General features: G+C 41.1%; 1 protein-coding gene and 1 long non-coding RNA gene across 6 annotated transcripts in view; one reads left to right on the forward strand and one right to left on the reverse strand.

Annotated features, from left to right (window-relative positions):
- Nucleotides 1-376: 376 nt before the first annotated feature.
- LOC126921326 (uncharacterized) lies at nt 377-994 on the reverse strand. The gene is made up of 2 exons (XR_007712290.1): nt 570-994; nt 377-473 (listed from the first exon to the last, which is right to left on the reverse strand). It is a non-coding gene; the product is annotated as an uncharacterized LOC126921326 (long non-coding RNA).
- Nucleotides 995-3,799: 2,805 nt separating this feature from the next.
- LOC126921302 (calcium-transporting ATPase sarcoplasmic/endoplasmic reticulum type) overlaps nt 3,800-17,940 on the forward strand; it is a 51,102-nt gene continuing 36,961 nt past the window's right edge. For 2 of the 5 annotated variants that reach the window (XR_007712276.1, XM_050732775.1), the window contains exons 1-2: nt 3,800-4,234; nt 8,484-8,671. Coding sequence is in view for 2 of the 5 variants with exons in the window: in XM_050732775.1 (XP_050588732.1) it covers nt 8,554-8,671 (118 nt within the window). In the remaining 3 variants the exon portion in view is untranslated. The other 3 variants (XR_007712277.1, XR_007712278.1, XM_050732776.1) reach the window with 3 other exon arrangements.

Here is a 17,940-nt window from a genome sequence, read left to right on the forward strand (position 1 = left end):
CTGCACGCGATTGACTCATTAGTCGGTAGTTTTAGAATAAATTCTCTTCCACGCGAAATTTCCATTCTTACGCGAGGACGCCATTTCTTACGATATTTCGCGTTTGCTTCGATACACGATACTTATATCCTCGTCAATCGCTAGTAACTCATTGCACACGATTCGTTCGATTTATAAATATTCAAATATATTTCTTAGAAACTAGGTGTTCAGTAATTAAAGAGGATAAGTGGTTAATACGAAAGAAATAACATGTACGTGATTCGCTTGGAGAGGACATTGGGATCATCTCGAAATTTGGGAAATTTGTTAGAATATTATCGCATATTTTTATCTATGCAATAATAAAAGGTTGACAAAATAAACGATCGAAAAATACAGCGACTACATATATATTCAAGGTCCATAGATTTTCATGCTCTCTTTTACCTTCTTTAATCCGCCAGAAGAAAGCGTCCGATTCGAAGTGGTTCCTGAAAGAGAAGCATTTTTAGATCATCCTGTATATCCAGAATTAACTATCGCTGATCTGCACGGCAAAGGGACGATCCGATCCGCAGGTTAATCACCTTCTTTGGTATCCTTTACACGGTGTTCATTAGCCATATAGTATGTTGCAATCAACGAAGTAAGTAGAAACACTCGAGGAACTGTGACCTTCCAGAACTGTTTCCGAAATCCCTGACCGTCCTCGCGGTCGACCTCGTCTCTTCGTTCACTCGGAGGACGCGACATTTCCCATCGATCACCGCTATCTCCCCGGAATCGAGTTTGCGTTTCGATCTGTTCTACGTTTAGCCCGGCACCGTGCGTAGTTTATTTCTGATCGGCCGGTAATATATTTATTTCCGATTTTCGGCGCGATGCGCGCGATCGAAGGCCCTCGCCTCGATCAGCTGGCCTGGATGGAACGGATTTAACGCGTACCAAGTTTTCATGGACGACGAACGCTACGCGAGTCGAGCACGACGCGCTCATATATTAAAATGTATTTAGAATCCGCGCAAGAAGCAGAACGTTGACCGTTGCGCGGCTCTTCTCTTCCTTCTTCTTCGCCTTCGGCCCCCATCCGTTGCTTCGCGCACTCCGGCCCTCCTCCTCTTAGGCCTCGTTCACATCGGTCAAGTTACTCGACTTTGGATTCGAGTCACCTGGCTGTCGATCTGTTTCATTTGCTCCACGCTTCAGCGTCGTTTGGATTAATTAAACGATATTAGACTAACCTGACATCGTCCGATACTATAAGCAACCCAATTTTGAAACGGTGTCGAGGAAGGCGGCGTTTGCTAGAAATATGAAACGACAGTAAAGGTTGTAGTAGCATAGAAGAAGGATAATGGTACAGAGAATGAACGTGTCAGGACGAAAGAAACTATGAGCGAATGATTAAAAGTTCGGGAATGCGGCTGAGGAATTGGTCTGCCGCGGGGTTGATATTTCCTTTAAATGGAAGATCGAAAAGGATGGAGATGGCGAATTGAAAGAAAACTCGTCTCTCCTTTGTGCGGGCGAAGCAACTTGAAATTTACTTTATTCTACTGGGGTTAAAGAGAAGTAACCTAAGTAATGTGAACCAGACTTTATATCCGAAACGCCGTCGCGTGGGCGGCTAATGCTTCTTTTCTGCTCCTATCTATGAATAATGTTCCTGGTACGCGAACCTTACTGCATGGGAATGTAGGATCGAAGAAGCAGAATCTCGAACCGAGGGACTTTTGGGATTAGACGCAACGCGGTTTTAGCTTCGTATCTCCTTCAATCTTTTCGGTAGAAATCAACTTGCTAAGCTCCGCTTTTATAATTTGTCTTCCGATCGTGATATTTTTTAATATCATAACAGAATAATACACCATTGTTAGATTTATATACGTTGGATGTTTGAAACGATAAGAAAGTTGTATTCGCCGATATAATATGGCAACGAAATTGCAACATTCTAGTCACGTAATTTAATTAGGAATTTAATGCTTCGACTAAGTACGAAAGACGTATTACCTACGCCGGGTAAATTTGGATCGGTATAGCTCATTTCTTACTAAGCTGACATAATCCTGCACGTGAAGATAAATGTGAGGTATGTGCAGGAACTCGGCAAACAACAACTATATTCGCAGACATAACGTTTCTACGAAAACTGAAGTCAATTAAAAATGACATGCCTCTGATCTACGTCAGCAAGCAAGTCGCTTCTTCGAGCTACGTGTACGTCGTGGTCAAAGGGTGAATAAAGTCCATTTCAATTAAACCTTAAACGAACGGCCTATGATTGACAGCCGGGTCTACGTATTCTCTACTGTCCTTGAAAAGACTCAGAGTATTTATTTGACGATGCTCGTGGGTGAACGAAATGGACGATTCGGTGGATGGAAAATTTGGCCGAATGGCGACAAGGACGTTGAACGTTGGCGAGCGATTTCCGATTGGAAGAGGTTCCGGAGCGGCAGAAGTCGGTCGGCTTGTCGAGACAACGAAATTAGTGTGGAACAATTACAGAAACGAAAATGGCACGATCTTATTTTAGGTTCGCCGCGTATTGGACCATAATTACATAACCAGCCGCGGTTCCTACGAGAGGGAATGGAGCAAGGTTCGCCAACCGTTGCTCGCGTCCCTTGCCCGTGGAACATGATCGATCCATCATCGCGTTCGGCCCTTGATTGGCCCGAAAGTTGCTAATCATCGGCGAGATAATAAATGTCCCGCGATGTTACCCGTCGGTTGGGGGTCGCAGTCGATGGATTGTCTTCGAGGTTCTAGCTGATATCGCATTTGGACATACGCCAACCACCTATTTTCGATCTTGAGAAAAACGCGTACCTTGAACGTTCCCAATAGGAGCATTGTGTATCGGGGAACTGGCTGATCGTTTGTTAAAACCTGCATCTTACGTGGGTCCTTCGCTCAGCCGATAAGTGGAATCTGATGGATCCCGATCAGGATCACACGCGCAAATCGTGAATCGGAATTTTTGGAAACAGAAATGCTTGATTCGCGTTAATGTGGACGTTGCGGAGCAGAAATATGCGCGAAGTTACTCGGAAATTAATTATTCTGCCTCGTACGCCACCAATAATAATGAAATGGAAATGATGAAATTTCAGGGTTGTCCGAAAATACTGGCAGAACATGGTGATCTTAAAAAGCTCGAATCTGCCGCCTACGGGACCTTGAGTTGCTTCCACGTAATTCTATTTGAGGTCATTGAATTCTTGTGTCTTACATCATATTTAAAAAAGAGGCACCCCAGACCTGGCTATGAAACCATCTTAAAAAGAAGGAAGGAACGGCAGTACCATCGGCATTCCACCTTGAAGAAAACCAGTATCTTTATTATTGCTCTATGAAACAATTAACCATTTCAAGCTACGCTTATTCTCGTATTTTCTACGCACAGATCGCAAGCAGAAGCACGAACGTAATTTATTCCAACGGGGAAATCTACACGAAGCAATCGCTTCCAAGTGGTAAAGTTCAACGCGAAGGATTTTCGCAATGGCGGCCGTGGTGTTCCGGTACCGGAAGTGGCTGGAGCGAACTACTACCTGGAGTAGTACTCTTTCGCGTAACTCTCGCGACGCAAATTTAAGGCTGATGAGTAGCAGGTAGGGCGAGCTGGTTCCCGAACCCAAGCGTGTGCTGGTGAAATTCGAAGGTTAAATGGAAAAAACTGCGACGAGAAGCGAACCGGGAGGCTGTGCGGCGGCCGCCGGGACCACTGGCTTCCGGCCAGAGTTTTCCCTCGTTCGGTGTCTCGCCGCCAGGTAGCGACGCCTACGGACTATTTAAAGGAATTTCGGCGAGGTTCGTCGCTTCGTTTCGTTGAGCAGCGCAGGCGTTGCCCTTTGAATGTTTGTTTGTTTTCGCCCTCGACCACCCTTCATGTAAAGAGGAAAGCAGAGGAACCAGAGGAAAGCGCGCGTTCTCACGGTACGATGTTCAGGGAGGAGTAGCGAGTCTGTAATCGGGATCGTCGCATCAACGGGGAGAGACAGGCCTCGCAAAAGTTCGCCGTAGTGTGACACACTCGCCGCCTTCTCTTTCGCTTACTTTACCTGTTTCCACGGTACTCTTCTACGCATTGTTCGTCGTACAACGCGAAAGAAACGCGCGGCCGATCGTAGAATCGCAAAGTGCGACCGGGACCCAGCCGCACCGGTGCCGATTTCCTTCGAGAAATCGATTCGGTGAGGAAACAACAGCCCGGAGCCAAGCACAAGAAGACGAAGCAAAGACGGTAAGTCTGCTTGCCGCGCGAGTACAACCAACAGGTGAACAGAGGAGTTTTCCCAGATATCCATAGTGTTTTTGTGACGACGATACATGTACACAGTGTGATACGAAAATCGACCGAATCGGTAGAAAAGAAAACGACGACCGGACGAGATCAGTGTTGTGTGACCGAAAAAAGCTGAAAGGGACTTAGCCGAGGGAGGCCGTGAATCGTTCTATTGTGGATCTCTTAACGAACAGCGTGAAAGATCGTACGCTGTTTTTCGTCGATGTCCAATGTTTCTCGAAAGAAATATGTGTGTTTGGTCGAATCGACGTACTCGGTATGCTCCGTTCGGTGTACAGTGACAAAGATCTCGAAAGGGTCTTCGACTTGAACTTGGAAATTCGAGGAGATTTCGTTCCGGTAAAATCTATTTCGAAATTGTGGAAAATTCGATGGAATACGTTCGAGGATTAGGACCGCGCGAAGAATTTGATAAGTCAGTACTCGCAGATAGGATCGTACGAGAGGGATAAATTTAGGAACAATTTCTGCGCGGGTGAAGATACCGAAAGTTTCGAAAGGCGATCGTTCGTCATGTTATACGCTCGATTTCATGTTGTCATAGATATTTAGTGACGTATATCAAATCGGCGTCCAGCGAATGTTGCTTAGTCGAAAGTGTATCACTAGCCTAAGTAGCCAGCCAAACTAACATAGCCTATGTTACTTCATCGAAGACGTGTCGATGTGGAGCTCACGTTACATACAAACACGACCTCTACTTGTTTGCCAACAAACGTACTACATTTCCTATCTTTATAGCTCGTCCACCGTGTTGCATCTCATCTTCAAATAGAAACTGTTCTGCCACGCCGCCAACCATCCCCGATATTATATCATCGTCGATCTATTACCTAACATAATTATGCTATTAACATATAAGCCTGTTTTAATTCAAATGATTCATCCTGTTTGCTCCATCCTTACGTACATCTTCGTAACTGTTAGAATCAGAACAAATTAAACCAATAACAGCTTCATTGATCCAAGGGTTAAGAAACTGCAATCAAGCCAGTCTCTTCGCAAAATCAAAATTATTTGAAAGTAGAGCAGTTAGCATATCGCGGAAAATTTGGCAAAGAATCATTATTGACAGAGGCGAGGAGAAAACGGAAGGAAACGGGAGAAAGAAAATAAGAACAGGGATAGAATCTGGTAGATAAGAAGAGGGATTCGGTGCGTAGAACAGGGACAGGGGTAGCTGGTGAGATAGAGACGAACGTAGCGGCTAAGGATGGGAGGGGTAGGGAAATCAGTGGCTGCTGGCCATCTCTGCCAAAATAATTAGGAAGTCGTCGTCAGAGACGTGCTAAAATGGTCCGCTGGGGCGCGCGCGATTTGGCCGGTTAGTCGCGTCCCGGGCGTTCGAGCGAGCTGATCGTCCGGACGGTGTTTCGGACCGGTTCCCAAGTGTTCCGCAGTCCTGTTCGACCAACCGTCTGTCCTCTTCGTCCGTTCATTTTGGCGCGCGACTTTCTTTCAAGTTTCCAATCGCGACTTTCGATCATGATCGTTGCTTGTTCAGGTTTCTTGTAGCCACAGGACGATCGAACGCATCAGCGTCAAAAGGATTGGTTGACAGCATTCCTTGAATATCTTCGTACGTTCGAATTGTAGATTTTTTAATCGAAACAGTAAGAGAGAGAGAGAGAGAGAGAGAGAGAGAGAGAGAGAGAGAGAGAGAGAGAGAGAAAAAGGGGGAAAGGAGTTGAAATTCGACGTCGAGGACCCGTTGGAATTTCTTTTTTCTTATCGTGTAAGATCAGGGGTTTCGGTTGTGGAACTTGTTCGGGTGAATAGGATTACAGGTCGAGTTCCGGAGACGCGGAGTCTGCCCGGTGACTGATTCCAACGGCCGTAACCCCGATCGAGTCTCCCGGCTAGTCACCGCTCTTCCATTCACACTTAAGTTTAGCGCTAACCTTGGCTTCGGCGTTTGCTGTACTGGTTGTGCGACCTTTGCACTCCATCCGAGTTTTAAGTCGCCGCGACGTTGACCTTGAGCGTACGACGATCCAATGACTTTTGGAAACTCGTCGTCGATACTGGCTTCGCGTGTGTTTCTTCCTATTAACGTGTCGTTCTAATAATCATAAACAATCAGAATTGTTTCTTCAAATTGTTTGGCTTCTTTTCTTCTTTCTGTTGGTATTTGAATCTACATATGTATATAAATGTTATAAATATGTGTATTCAAACGCATATATAGTCGAGCAACGTGAAAGAAAATCGTTGACTGGAAGTTTCGGATTATCGTTGAGCAAATTGGTCGATATAAGTGTTTCCTCTTTTTTTCTTTCAAGTATTTATTTGAATTAGTAATAAAATCATACATTAGTAGTAGTTGCAGCTTCTGCGTCGTGAAAGCTTACTGGTTTATGATGTTTAAAATGATTCGATGTACTCGGTTCAGTTTAACGACTACCGCTGCTACGGTCCGATGAATTATTGTTACTGTAACAGTGAAAAGTTACAGGCCCAATTTTAGGCACGCGCGTGAACGTTGCATATTGTACATTTCGATACTGATATATTACATAACATCGTCTCATTTGGCAAGACGAACGACAAATTGAACAAAGTTGACTCAGCGATCGATGAAATATCGATCTTTTATTCGTGATCGATTAAATGCAAGAAAGATTCGGATGCAAAACAAATCTATATTGTCGAGTCATCTTTCGTTAGGTTATATAACGGGTTTCAAAAATTTTATACAATCTACAGACACCCGGTTGCTTAGTTATATAACGAAACCACTTAACAATCATTCGGTGTCGATTCGATTACCTGGTCGCCGTATTTAATCGAACGAAAATTGTCGAACGGCGCGAAAATCAACGCTCCGTCGCGAATCATCGACCGAAGCGATGGAAATGAAATTATAAGAGCAATAGTTATATAACGAGAATATTAGCCATGTCCTTTGAATGTCTTAAAATACGCGCCAAGGAAATAGACTAGCAGAAGACTGAAAATAGCTGAGTGCGTCATACTTGACGAACGCTGTCCAGCCAATGGCGTCGCTCCACATGCTCGGTTCATTCGACTCGCACGCATTTTCATACTACACGGTGCGCCGCGCTGTGACGTGGATTTCGCGAAATACAAAAGTGAACGAACGACTCGTCTTCATAGAAATTCCATAGTTTGAAAAGTGAAGGGCTATTCATATGGAGTAATCGTAACGCGTTAATGAATCTCTATTAACTGGATATTTATGTTTATAATTACGTTTGCGTTGTAGACGGCGCGCGGGCAACTACGCTGCAACTTGTTAATGGCGCATTCCGCGAGGTGGCGCACGTGTGCAATGATTTGCCGTTCGCCGTGTCAGTCTTACGGAAGAGGAGGTTTGCTTAGCATTTAGGGGAAATATATCGTGAAGAAAATGACGAGCGTCTTAAATTTCTGTGCCCGCGTATCGTGATACGTCGTTAATCGGCCGTAGAACTTTTCATTTTAGTGCCCGGCAAGTTTGTTCGTGCCAGTTTGTTTCATTTTTTCTCTTCTTCGTCTGTCTCTCTCACTCCTTCCCTCCCTCTCATTCTCTTTCTCTCTCTCTCTCTCTCGCTGTGTGCTTGAGTGCATCTTAGGGACCTGTAGCTAACCTAAATATTCGACAGCCGTAACGTAATTTCTCTGTGACACGTCGCCAACGAATACTTCGTACTGGTCCCTGGTGAGTTTACTTCTGTTCTGTTATCGAACTTTGTACGTTTCGTGTCGAACGATCAGGGGAAATCACGGTGCGTACACCTTGAAAAGTTTCGTTCCACGACGAAGGTTTAACCTGAAACGGTTTGGCTCGTAATTGCGAGCACGCGGTGATTTTTCCTCATCGCCTTTATCTAAGCTTCGCTCTCTGGGAATCCTTATTTCGACAAGTTTCTGCAAACTATGTATTCTTACGGTTTTACGAAGTGTTTAGGATTTATCTGAAGGAGCATAGCTCTCCTTGGTTATATTTCAGCTTCGAAAACAATTGAAATTAAAGTGCATCGAAACGTCTGTCTTTGTAGAATCATTTTGTCGTCAGTCTGGTTATTTAATAATTTCTGCTGTTTCCAATAATTGGTTACACTTGTTATTTGCAGTTGATATTTATGCGATGAGCAGATCACTTTATTTGTGCATGTTACAAAGAAAATGAATATTTATTTGAAAGAACAAATAATCTATAATTGATTGTCTGTTTGAATTACAGAAAATTGCAGTGTGAATGAACGTGGATAGTCACTGAACAGATAAAATTAGTGACTAATACAGGAGTAACCATGGAGGACGGTCATAGCAAAACAGTGGACGAGGTGGTAAATTTCTTTAATGTCGATTCTGACAAAGGATTATCTCTTGACCAAGTTAAGAGGAACCAGGAGAAATATGGTCTCAATGGTAAGTAACTTCTTGTTCCTTACAATTATTTTTATCTTAAGCTTCAATATTATTGGTTCGTACGTGCAATGGTCTTTGCTTTCACTACCTACAAACTTTACATATGTTACAAATCAATCTTACGTTTCTAGGATCAGATTAAATACTGTTTATTAAGTATTGTTTATTGTCCAAATATAACAGACACACAAAATGGTAGCAGTAGCATAGTACTTGGTGATAGCATAATATCCTATTTCTAGTATCCAATATATAAGTTAGATAAAAGAAGATTTGAATCTCATATTTATTACAATATCTGTCATATATAAAGAATTTGTAAAACGAAAAGAGTTTGAAGATACAAATTTGGAGGCCATGCTACACGGTAAAAGTTCAGCGTATCGCGAAGTTATTTACTGGACTTTGTCGAGCAGCGCGGTAAAAGCATAGTGACTATCTAACTGGATGCTAGCTGCTAGAGCATTGGTTCGTGCACGACGCGCGATGCTTATCCCCACCATGCACGGTTCCACTGCTAGTCCTTTGGTACACGTGTTCGAAGTTTCCTCAATGACCCGCATCGGTAAAATGCCCTGAATCATTCTGCCGCTTCTGAACGTCAGTATTATACCTTTATGAGGGTGTCTTTCATCCAATATAACGTAGTTATTCATTTAATCACTTTGAAGCTACCAAAAGCACAGACATTTCTGAATGCTATTTTACATAAGAACACCAAATATTTCTATGCTATATTATACAGATTCATGGCAAGTATATCTTAGATCATTCTTTTTACGAGGTAACACATTTGCAGGATATTAAAAATAGCACTCTCGAAAGTAGCTTTCCCGTGTTCTAAAAAATATTTAAACGTTTTCATTTAGATGGCATTACTTTAAATTCCATTATTACATGTATTCTCGATTTATTGAAATCACAATCGTTGACAATGTATGCATATATATGAAGAGAAAGAAGAATGGTCGACAATAGCATCGTACGATAACGTCGGAATTAAGTACCCGATAAAAATTCGATAAGCTATTGGTAATGTTCGTTTGCCTTATGAAACGATTCTCTATATGAATTTCCAATTCCAATTCCAATTTCAATTTCATTCTTCGTCGAGTTAAAAGATACGTCCTTTGGTTTACTCCTGTTTTTTTCTTTTTTTAGCTAACAATCGACGTTAAAATTGAAAGGAAACGAGAAGAACTAAGCAAGGTTGTTCGTAGCTCGACGTCGTATTTGAAAATAATAATAGGTCGTGGATTGTCAATAATGGCCTTGAATCATTAGTATCGTGGCATTCACGGACGACCAGTCGGAAGATATGCGTTGCACCTTTTCTGAAGCAGCCGGGAATACCTGCGGGTTGACGTAAAATCGATCCGAGACGCGTTTAACGTACGATCACGCGCAATTTAACGCGGTTTTCATATTGAAAACGTCTCGTCTATGAAAATTACAATATTTATCGAAAGAGAGTACGACCTACTTCGCTAATATTTCATTTGTCGTCCATTTCAATCACTGAATCGGTCGAATGTCTGTGATCTTTTATTAATTTTTCGTTAGCGCGATGGTCCGTATTCTCCCCACGTGTTCTTTCATTTTTCTATTTGAAATCTCGCGAATTCGTTGAATTCGGAACGACGTGGAAAAGCGAATAGACTGATGTTACCGTTGGAAAATCGATTACATGGATTGTTTAGTGGTTGCCTTTTATTACCTTGGATAGTGTCCCTGCGCTCCAATTAGAGAAAGAACGTGGAAGTAACGTGAATCGTACGGGGACAATAAGTATTGATTACGTAATTTCAGTTAAACATATTTTCTCCGAACAACCGAGTTATCCTACGTTTTTAAAATTATGTTTCCATTTATATAATTACGCGTGCATTCAATTTTCACAGCGAATTCTCCAGCATATCGCGTGTAAAAAATATATCGGAGAGAACATTTTAATGCTTTCAGTTTGAAATACTTTCTGCTACAAAGACCATTCTCAACGCTTTTTCACTTTCGATACGCGTTCTATCTGTCGTATATTACTTCGATAATGTATCCAGCTAAACGTTATATTCAATGACACAACACTGTCACGGACATCGAATGCATACAAGTGTCCTTAATCCATAGCGAGGATTTTCTCTGAATGGTCGTGAAAAGGTTAAGAGGTTCGCAACAACGTGACACGTACACCTGTTGTCTCCGTCACGAACACTTTCCAATTCGATATCGAAACCAGTTAACGCGCCATCGAGCCGATTCTACGATCATGAATGAGTTCACGGCCGGCGAAATACGCTTGGATCACGCTCGCGAGACACGCAAAGAAGAACCGTTACGAGGATGAAACAGCCTTTTCTCTTTTCGTTATCGCGGTGCCAAATTAATCGTGCCGAGCAATCGCACGTGGCATTCATCGTTTATTTTCCCAGAACGCTCGTTTAGTTGGCTAAACATCGAGTACCAGATATTCTTCTCGCGCTCCTCGAGCGGGCTACGCTGATAAATATAATCACGGCGATTTACGCGATCTAAAAACGATCTCGATCGTACGAGAACTCGATAAAACGCAGATAACGATTTGCATTTTACACGTATCTTCGGTAGCTTTGAAAGTCCATCGGACAATCTGTCGTCGCCGTGACGAATGCGAGCTCTTGCAGCAAATCGTGATCTGAAAATCCTAGTGGCGTAAATCAAGATGTAGAAAATTTGAATTCACTCACGTATACTTCCGTCTATAAATATTAGAGCATCTGGTTTTATATAAAACGCGATAAATGGCTCCGGTTGATTTAGGGAAGCGATTAATCAATTAGAACGCTGTGTTTTGTATAAGCAAACGCTCCAGAAATTTTTCCAAATTATTTGCACGAGTCAGCACTATTCCGCATGGGCACAGATTAGTAGGTATAATAAAATGCACATGACGAACTAACGATCATACGCATGGCCTTCGCGATTTTACTCTTATTATAAATCTGTTGAACGAGTCAAACGAAAAACCGAGGGAAGTACATTTGTAATTTCTACTAAATAAAAGCGAATACGATAGACGAATTAATAATAAGAATATGAAAATTGAAAGCAATAATTGATGAACGTAGTGGATAGAAAAATGAGACTTTACTCTAACATTGAACATGCAAACTTTATTTATGTAGGGTGGAGTTAGAGCTTCTGTCTTAATTTCACATAGATAATCTTTGAAGGTTCTATAAATATCTTGATGTTTATGAACGATGGCGTCTATCAATTCTTACGAATATCGCTGCTTTAGATTCATAATTCAATTATAGCTTTAGCCTTTCACGTGATAAGTTTTTATGATTCAATACAAGTAGAATGAATTTTCCTAATAATAAATGTAGAACGTTATTTACTACAGCGCTATAGATATTTTTATGAAAATAACAGTGAACTATCTTACGCTACTATCTGATTGCCAATTGGCCATTGACGCGCGTGTACGATCGTATCTAACGTCTTTGGGAAAAGTCAGCGATTATCGCATTATCAGTGGTGTTGTTTCGCGACCATGATCGTTCATTCTTAATGACGTAGATATTTTCCAATTTGCATTCTGCGAGTCAGAACTTTGCTGATTCCGGTGGTCGTCGAGGTTCGTGATGTATAAACTTGTCGGCTGTGAACGTGCAATATCGTGGAATTTGTTTATTTCGTATTACGGTTGCGCTGGGTTTAATTCCGATCGAGAGTTCTTCGAAATTATCGTATTATCCGCAGCGACGGAATTTTTCTGAAAGTTTCGAAGAATTCGTGGCGGAGTGGAAGAAGCTTTTAAATATTTGATTCTGGGACGTGGAGCCAAGCGTTGCACAGTTTGTTCGTAAGAGTAAAAATAATCTGTAAAAATTCCATTCTCCGCATTTCTTGATTTAAATTCTACGACCGAGCTACAATAGTTGCGTATCGTTTCTCGTTTCCCGCGGTTATACTTTAACAAATAAGGAATTCCCTCGCATAAACAATATCATAGTCGTTAACGCGCAACTATCTCGAAGATAGCAAGATTGTTACTTACATAATCATTCTTTATCGATCATCAAACAATTGACGAACCTGCGCTGGTTTCCCATTTTAGAGGAAAATAAACTTCATTGCACGTTTAAAACAACGGTAAATTATTCCTTCGTGATTGCGTTTAACGCGTAAACGTTATATCGAGTCGTCGAATCCATTTTAAAGCAATATAAATATCCTGTCGTATTTAGAACTACAGCAAATTATTCTTTGATGATTGCACTTACCGCATGTAAAGGGTATATTTAACCCTCGTAAATCCTCGAATTTTTATGCTCCGATTTCGCTCTCGTTTCGACAAACGAAAAGGCCCTTAGTGTTTTACGCGATACTTTAGCACGGAATAATCCATTTCGCGATGTATCGTCCGAATGACCGGCAAAGTACAAATGTTGGCGGTCTGAAAGACGAAATGGAAACACCGAAACTAGCGTCTCGTTACCGTTAGAATTTATAGTTTCGCGCTTACGAGCCCACGAATCACGGGGTAAATCCACGATCTTCGACCAGACGACCGCCAATTCGAGCGTTACGATCGTCGATTACGAATCCTACGCAAAATAGACGATTTCGCGCCGCCAAGTATCATCTTTCGTTTACGAAAATAAAGCACGTATCTGCAGAGAGGGACAGGCTCGGCTGGTCGGAGGTCCATTTCTCTTGGGTTTTGGTCGTTTGGAAGGCGGTTTCTATAATTGTTGAACGACGGCATTCTAATTCGTCCATCGTCCAAGAAACGTTAGGATCCGGCGCATTAATCGAACAGACAAGGCTACACACGGTTTCGTTACGTTGCTTGCACAACGGTCCTTCATAGTTGCGAAGAACCCGCTGCGACTGGAAAACGTTGAACGCTAAAATTGGATCTCGTGCATTCGAATTCCGGGATTAATTCGATTCGATTAGCCGGAATTCTTTCGTGGCTGATCTCATTTTCCTCGAATGCCATCGCGTTGGTTATTTATACCAATTATGAAATGCATCGGAAATGATCGAACGCGAATCGCTTCAGCTACGCAGATTATCCGTTATCTGCTACAGGTTACAGAGATCTTTTCATTTTTCTCATTATGATTATTTATTTTCATTTGTTTGCTTGTTCGCGTGTTTCCATATTCGAATATTGGCTGGTTCGTACGCGAACGACGTACAGTGGAATTCTATTTATTTAATCTGTTGGAAGATGAACAGTTTGTACAATAAGATCTTGTTGATTCTTATAATCTATGATTTCTCGTCTGTAACATACTGTAGATAATTAATAGATGAATGGGATCAAACAATTAATTTCTTAGAGTCTTCGACAGCAGAGCTAAAAATAGGAAATTTCTTAGGTACAGGAAACTCGACGTTCTCGTACGTTTCGTTTGAAAGGATCCGTTCGAAATCACGAGACTTCGCGGATCCTCTTGTTGCACGTGCGACCCACATCGATTATCGCGGAAACTCGATAAACAATATCGCGACCGGGGTTAATACACCGTGTTACGCTCGAACATTATCGGCTATTGTCTCTGGCTTCGCTTTTCCGATCGTTTAATTGCACCATTCCGACTTTGCGCGATCGTATAAGCGATCTTCCGTTCTCGCCAATGTTGCAATTGCAACGCGTGAATTCGTCTTCTCGCTTTTTCTCACTTCGAGCATAGCTTACACGAATTAAGAAGAATTATCCCTTTCCTCGCGATAATTCCTTCTCCTATCTAGCATTTTCTCATTTATCGAGACACGTTCAAATATATGTGAAGTGTTCCCTGGTTTTTATCTTTTAAGCGAGATTCTTATTCTTCTTAGGCTGTTACGAGATTTAAATTTAAATTGAACTTCGTTTTCCTCGGGTGTCTCGCGGTGAAAATAAAAGTCGTATGAGAGGGAAATTTTAACTAAGCGCAAGCGACAGAGCACGTGGCGTTTCGTCATCATATGGTAAAATCTATTGCCTCTTTTTCCAACTTCATCGACGAAGTAATGTGAAACTAAGACAGTCAATAGAAACGGATTTATTATGTAGCCCCGTGTGATCTTCGCTTATGAAGAATATACAACGCGTGTATACGCTTCGCGCTTCGTTTATTCCGTTCCAGAAATATTCGAAGGCGGACGTCGACACGGAGGTGCTCGCAAACGAGTCGTTTCTCGCATCGGTTGCCGCGTTACGAGCGGTTTTTAATTCGCGATTGAAAGCGCGCCAACGTGGCGACAGTAAACTCGCCAAGGCACGATGCAAATAAGTCTCAACCGTCTCTTCACGAAAGGATAAATTGCAGCCTGGATCTCGCGCAGGCTAGCGAAATAACGTGCGAATAACAGGTCGCGATATTCGCTTTGTTCGATGGTAAATCGATCGTGTTAAGTGTCGGAGGATCGTTCGTCAAAATCTGAAGTCGCTGGGGCCGCTGTGTTGCGAAGCTTTTAATTAAAAGGACTTTGTTTCGCGTGCGTTTAAATCTCAGGCCTATTTTTAGTTTAATTCGTGTAATTTTTAACACACACATGTTAATTTCGTATATGGTTGTGTCGCAGAACCAAACACGCGTTATAGGTGAAGCAATCATCGTTCAATTTGCGCAGTCAAATTTTATTCTCGATTCAAGATCAATGCCACGAACGTATTAATTTCTTTTATTTCTCGACAGATGTTAGAAAATACTCGAAGATTACAGCACTTTGACTGCCACGTTGGTCATTAGTGAACCTTTTACGATTGTAAAAATTGAATAAAAATTAACAGTTAGGGTATATTGAATATAACCGATAAATAGAAGACACTTTGAAATAAAAAGTACCCCATCGGAACAATTAAACATTTTTATTAGAACATCAATAAAAAAAAAAAAAAAAAAGAAAGGAACAAGTGTTGCATCTAACGGTGCACCGTGTTAAAAGACTGTGGCGTTCTGAGTGAAACATGTGATTTCGGCGTGGCAGTCAAAGTGTTAAGACATTAGCCGAGCTTAATGTAGCAGATGACTTCTTTAAAAAAAATTTATGGACGCATTATGATTCGAAGCTTTTAGACGATAAGACACGTTCCACTTGGAAGATATTTTCTATTATACATAGAGTCATTTTCTGGATTATATTACAGTCTGTATAATATACGATAAATATTTATGGGAAGAAAAGAGGAGAAACCGAATAGGACTTTCTCTATTGGAGTCGATAGGGAAATTATTAATTAAGAAATGTGATAAAAAAAGGATACCAAAAATGTAAAATTTATTTTTAATATTCAAACAGCTGAATGAATCTAGGAACGTAATTTAATGCTTCCTTTTATCGCGTATCCTTGCGTGGCACGTGCACATTCGCCAGATAACGAAATTACGCTTCAAATAGAACCGAACGGCCTTTAAATCTACGACCATGCTACGTGCCGCAGCGTAAATATTAATTAACTATGTTTTCCAATGGTGCAAAATCGTTAAACGTATCCGTGGTCGCGTTCTCGTTTAACGAGTTCCGTCGTGTCGATCTTGTAGCACTACGCTTGCAATTCTATCCGCCTTTCGTCTAATTCTCGTAATGCTACGTTTAAGTATGCTAACGATGCTAATGGTCTTGTTACTGGCAAAATTATTGATTTTATCGTACTTGAAATTGTTAAAATATTTCCACCGTGTATTCTCTAATTTTTTAATCTTTGGAACATAAACGTAATTTATGATGCTGTCATGTATAATCCTGACATCAATTTTACAAATTAATATCGTTCTAATATTTCTCTAAGGCAAACGTTCCTATAATTTACGAATCTCTTCAAAGCTGTATCTTTATTCGGCTAATAGCGTGACGATCGATAAATAAAAATATGTTATTTTCGATCAGCGAGCATTTCTTTTAGATTATGATCACGGGTATGATTACGATCATTTGTGTCGTAAGGTTGAACGAGTTGCAAACATTTTAATTAATTAATTGATTTAATCGTGTCCGTTTCGCGACCTTTAAAGCCTGGATATTATTTGTTCTATCACTGCTTATGTGTTAGCGTTTCAATTGCAGATTAAATATCTTTTTGTCGTTCCATTGTCCATGTGGTTTTACGTGAGATGGATACGAAATAGCGATAATTCGTATAGAAATAGAACAATAGGAAGATAACGAAGATTAAGTCGGACGGTATTTTAACACCTTTCGTATCTCGTAGACGACGACTGACTCGCGGTAATCGACGCAAATACGGCTTCATATCGAAGAACTTGGGATTTAAAACATTTCTTTTTTCTTCTTTTTATTGGAAAATAAAGATATTTTAACCGTATTATTCTGCTTTCAATGAAACGCGCGTAAAAATGGGCGGAAACGTTTGGAACGCATTAGGATTGTTATTTTTCTTCAATTAAGTATACTCCGGTATATATTTCTCTTATTCTAATTTAAAATTTTACTTTTCCCAAACTGTTTACTGTTTCTGGAATCTATCAAGCGGATCGCAGTTTAGAACCGGGCTTATGGTATTTTTTTCTTACACCACGGGTCGTAATCTTTCCCTTTGTTTAGAACGAAATGAAATATTTATCTCGCGTATTATTGCCATTCCCAACGATATTTATTTACACCTTTTCGGCTTTTCTTCTTTTTCTTCCCAAGTGAATACCTTTCTATTTATTCGATTCGATGTATATTTGCGCTGAGTCCATCGGAAACCGCAACACGCTGCGATACTGTCGATTTTTGCGACCGCAGCGATTGCGTACGAAACGAACGCACAGCGTCGTCGGAATGAAAAATAAGTTCAAGGTCTATTAGCTCCGTACAAAGCCAGATGCAGACGTTGTGCAACTTTGCAAAGCAGGAAACAGCAATTATAACGTTTCGTGAAACACGCAGTTTTTCTTTGTTCGGCGAAAACGCTCAGGGAAACGCTCGATTGTTTGGGAAAGCGACGATAGTTGTTTTCGTAGAACGAGTCCGTTCACACTTTCGTAGACAACGGACGATAGTAAACGAGAAATCATTGGTCGGTCGTCTTAAAATTCTCAAACTTTTCTGTCGAAATACTCACACGAGTTTTAAAGACGTTATAATCTGAAGCTTTTCATCGTTGTCCCATTAAAGACGAAAATTGCGGAAAAGTAATATTCTATTCGCGATATTCTTCTAGGCAATTACTTTACAAAAGAAATTCCACTAATTTCCTCGATGTTATTATCACTGATAATCTTTCTTCATAATTCTATCGAATTTGAAGAATTTTATAACACTGTGACAGACTGTAATTTTTT

This window comes from Bombus affinis, chromosome 10, assembly GCF_024516045.1.
Source record: "Bombus affinis isolate iyBomAffi1 chromosome 10, iyBomAffi1.2, whole genome shotgun sequence".
Taxonomy (NCBI): domain Eukaryota; kingdom Metazoa; phylum Arthropoda; class Insecta; order Hymenoptera; family Apidae; genus Bombus; species Bombus affinis.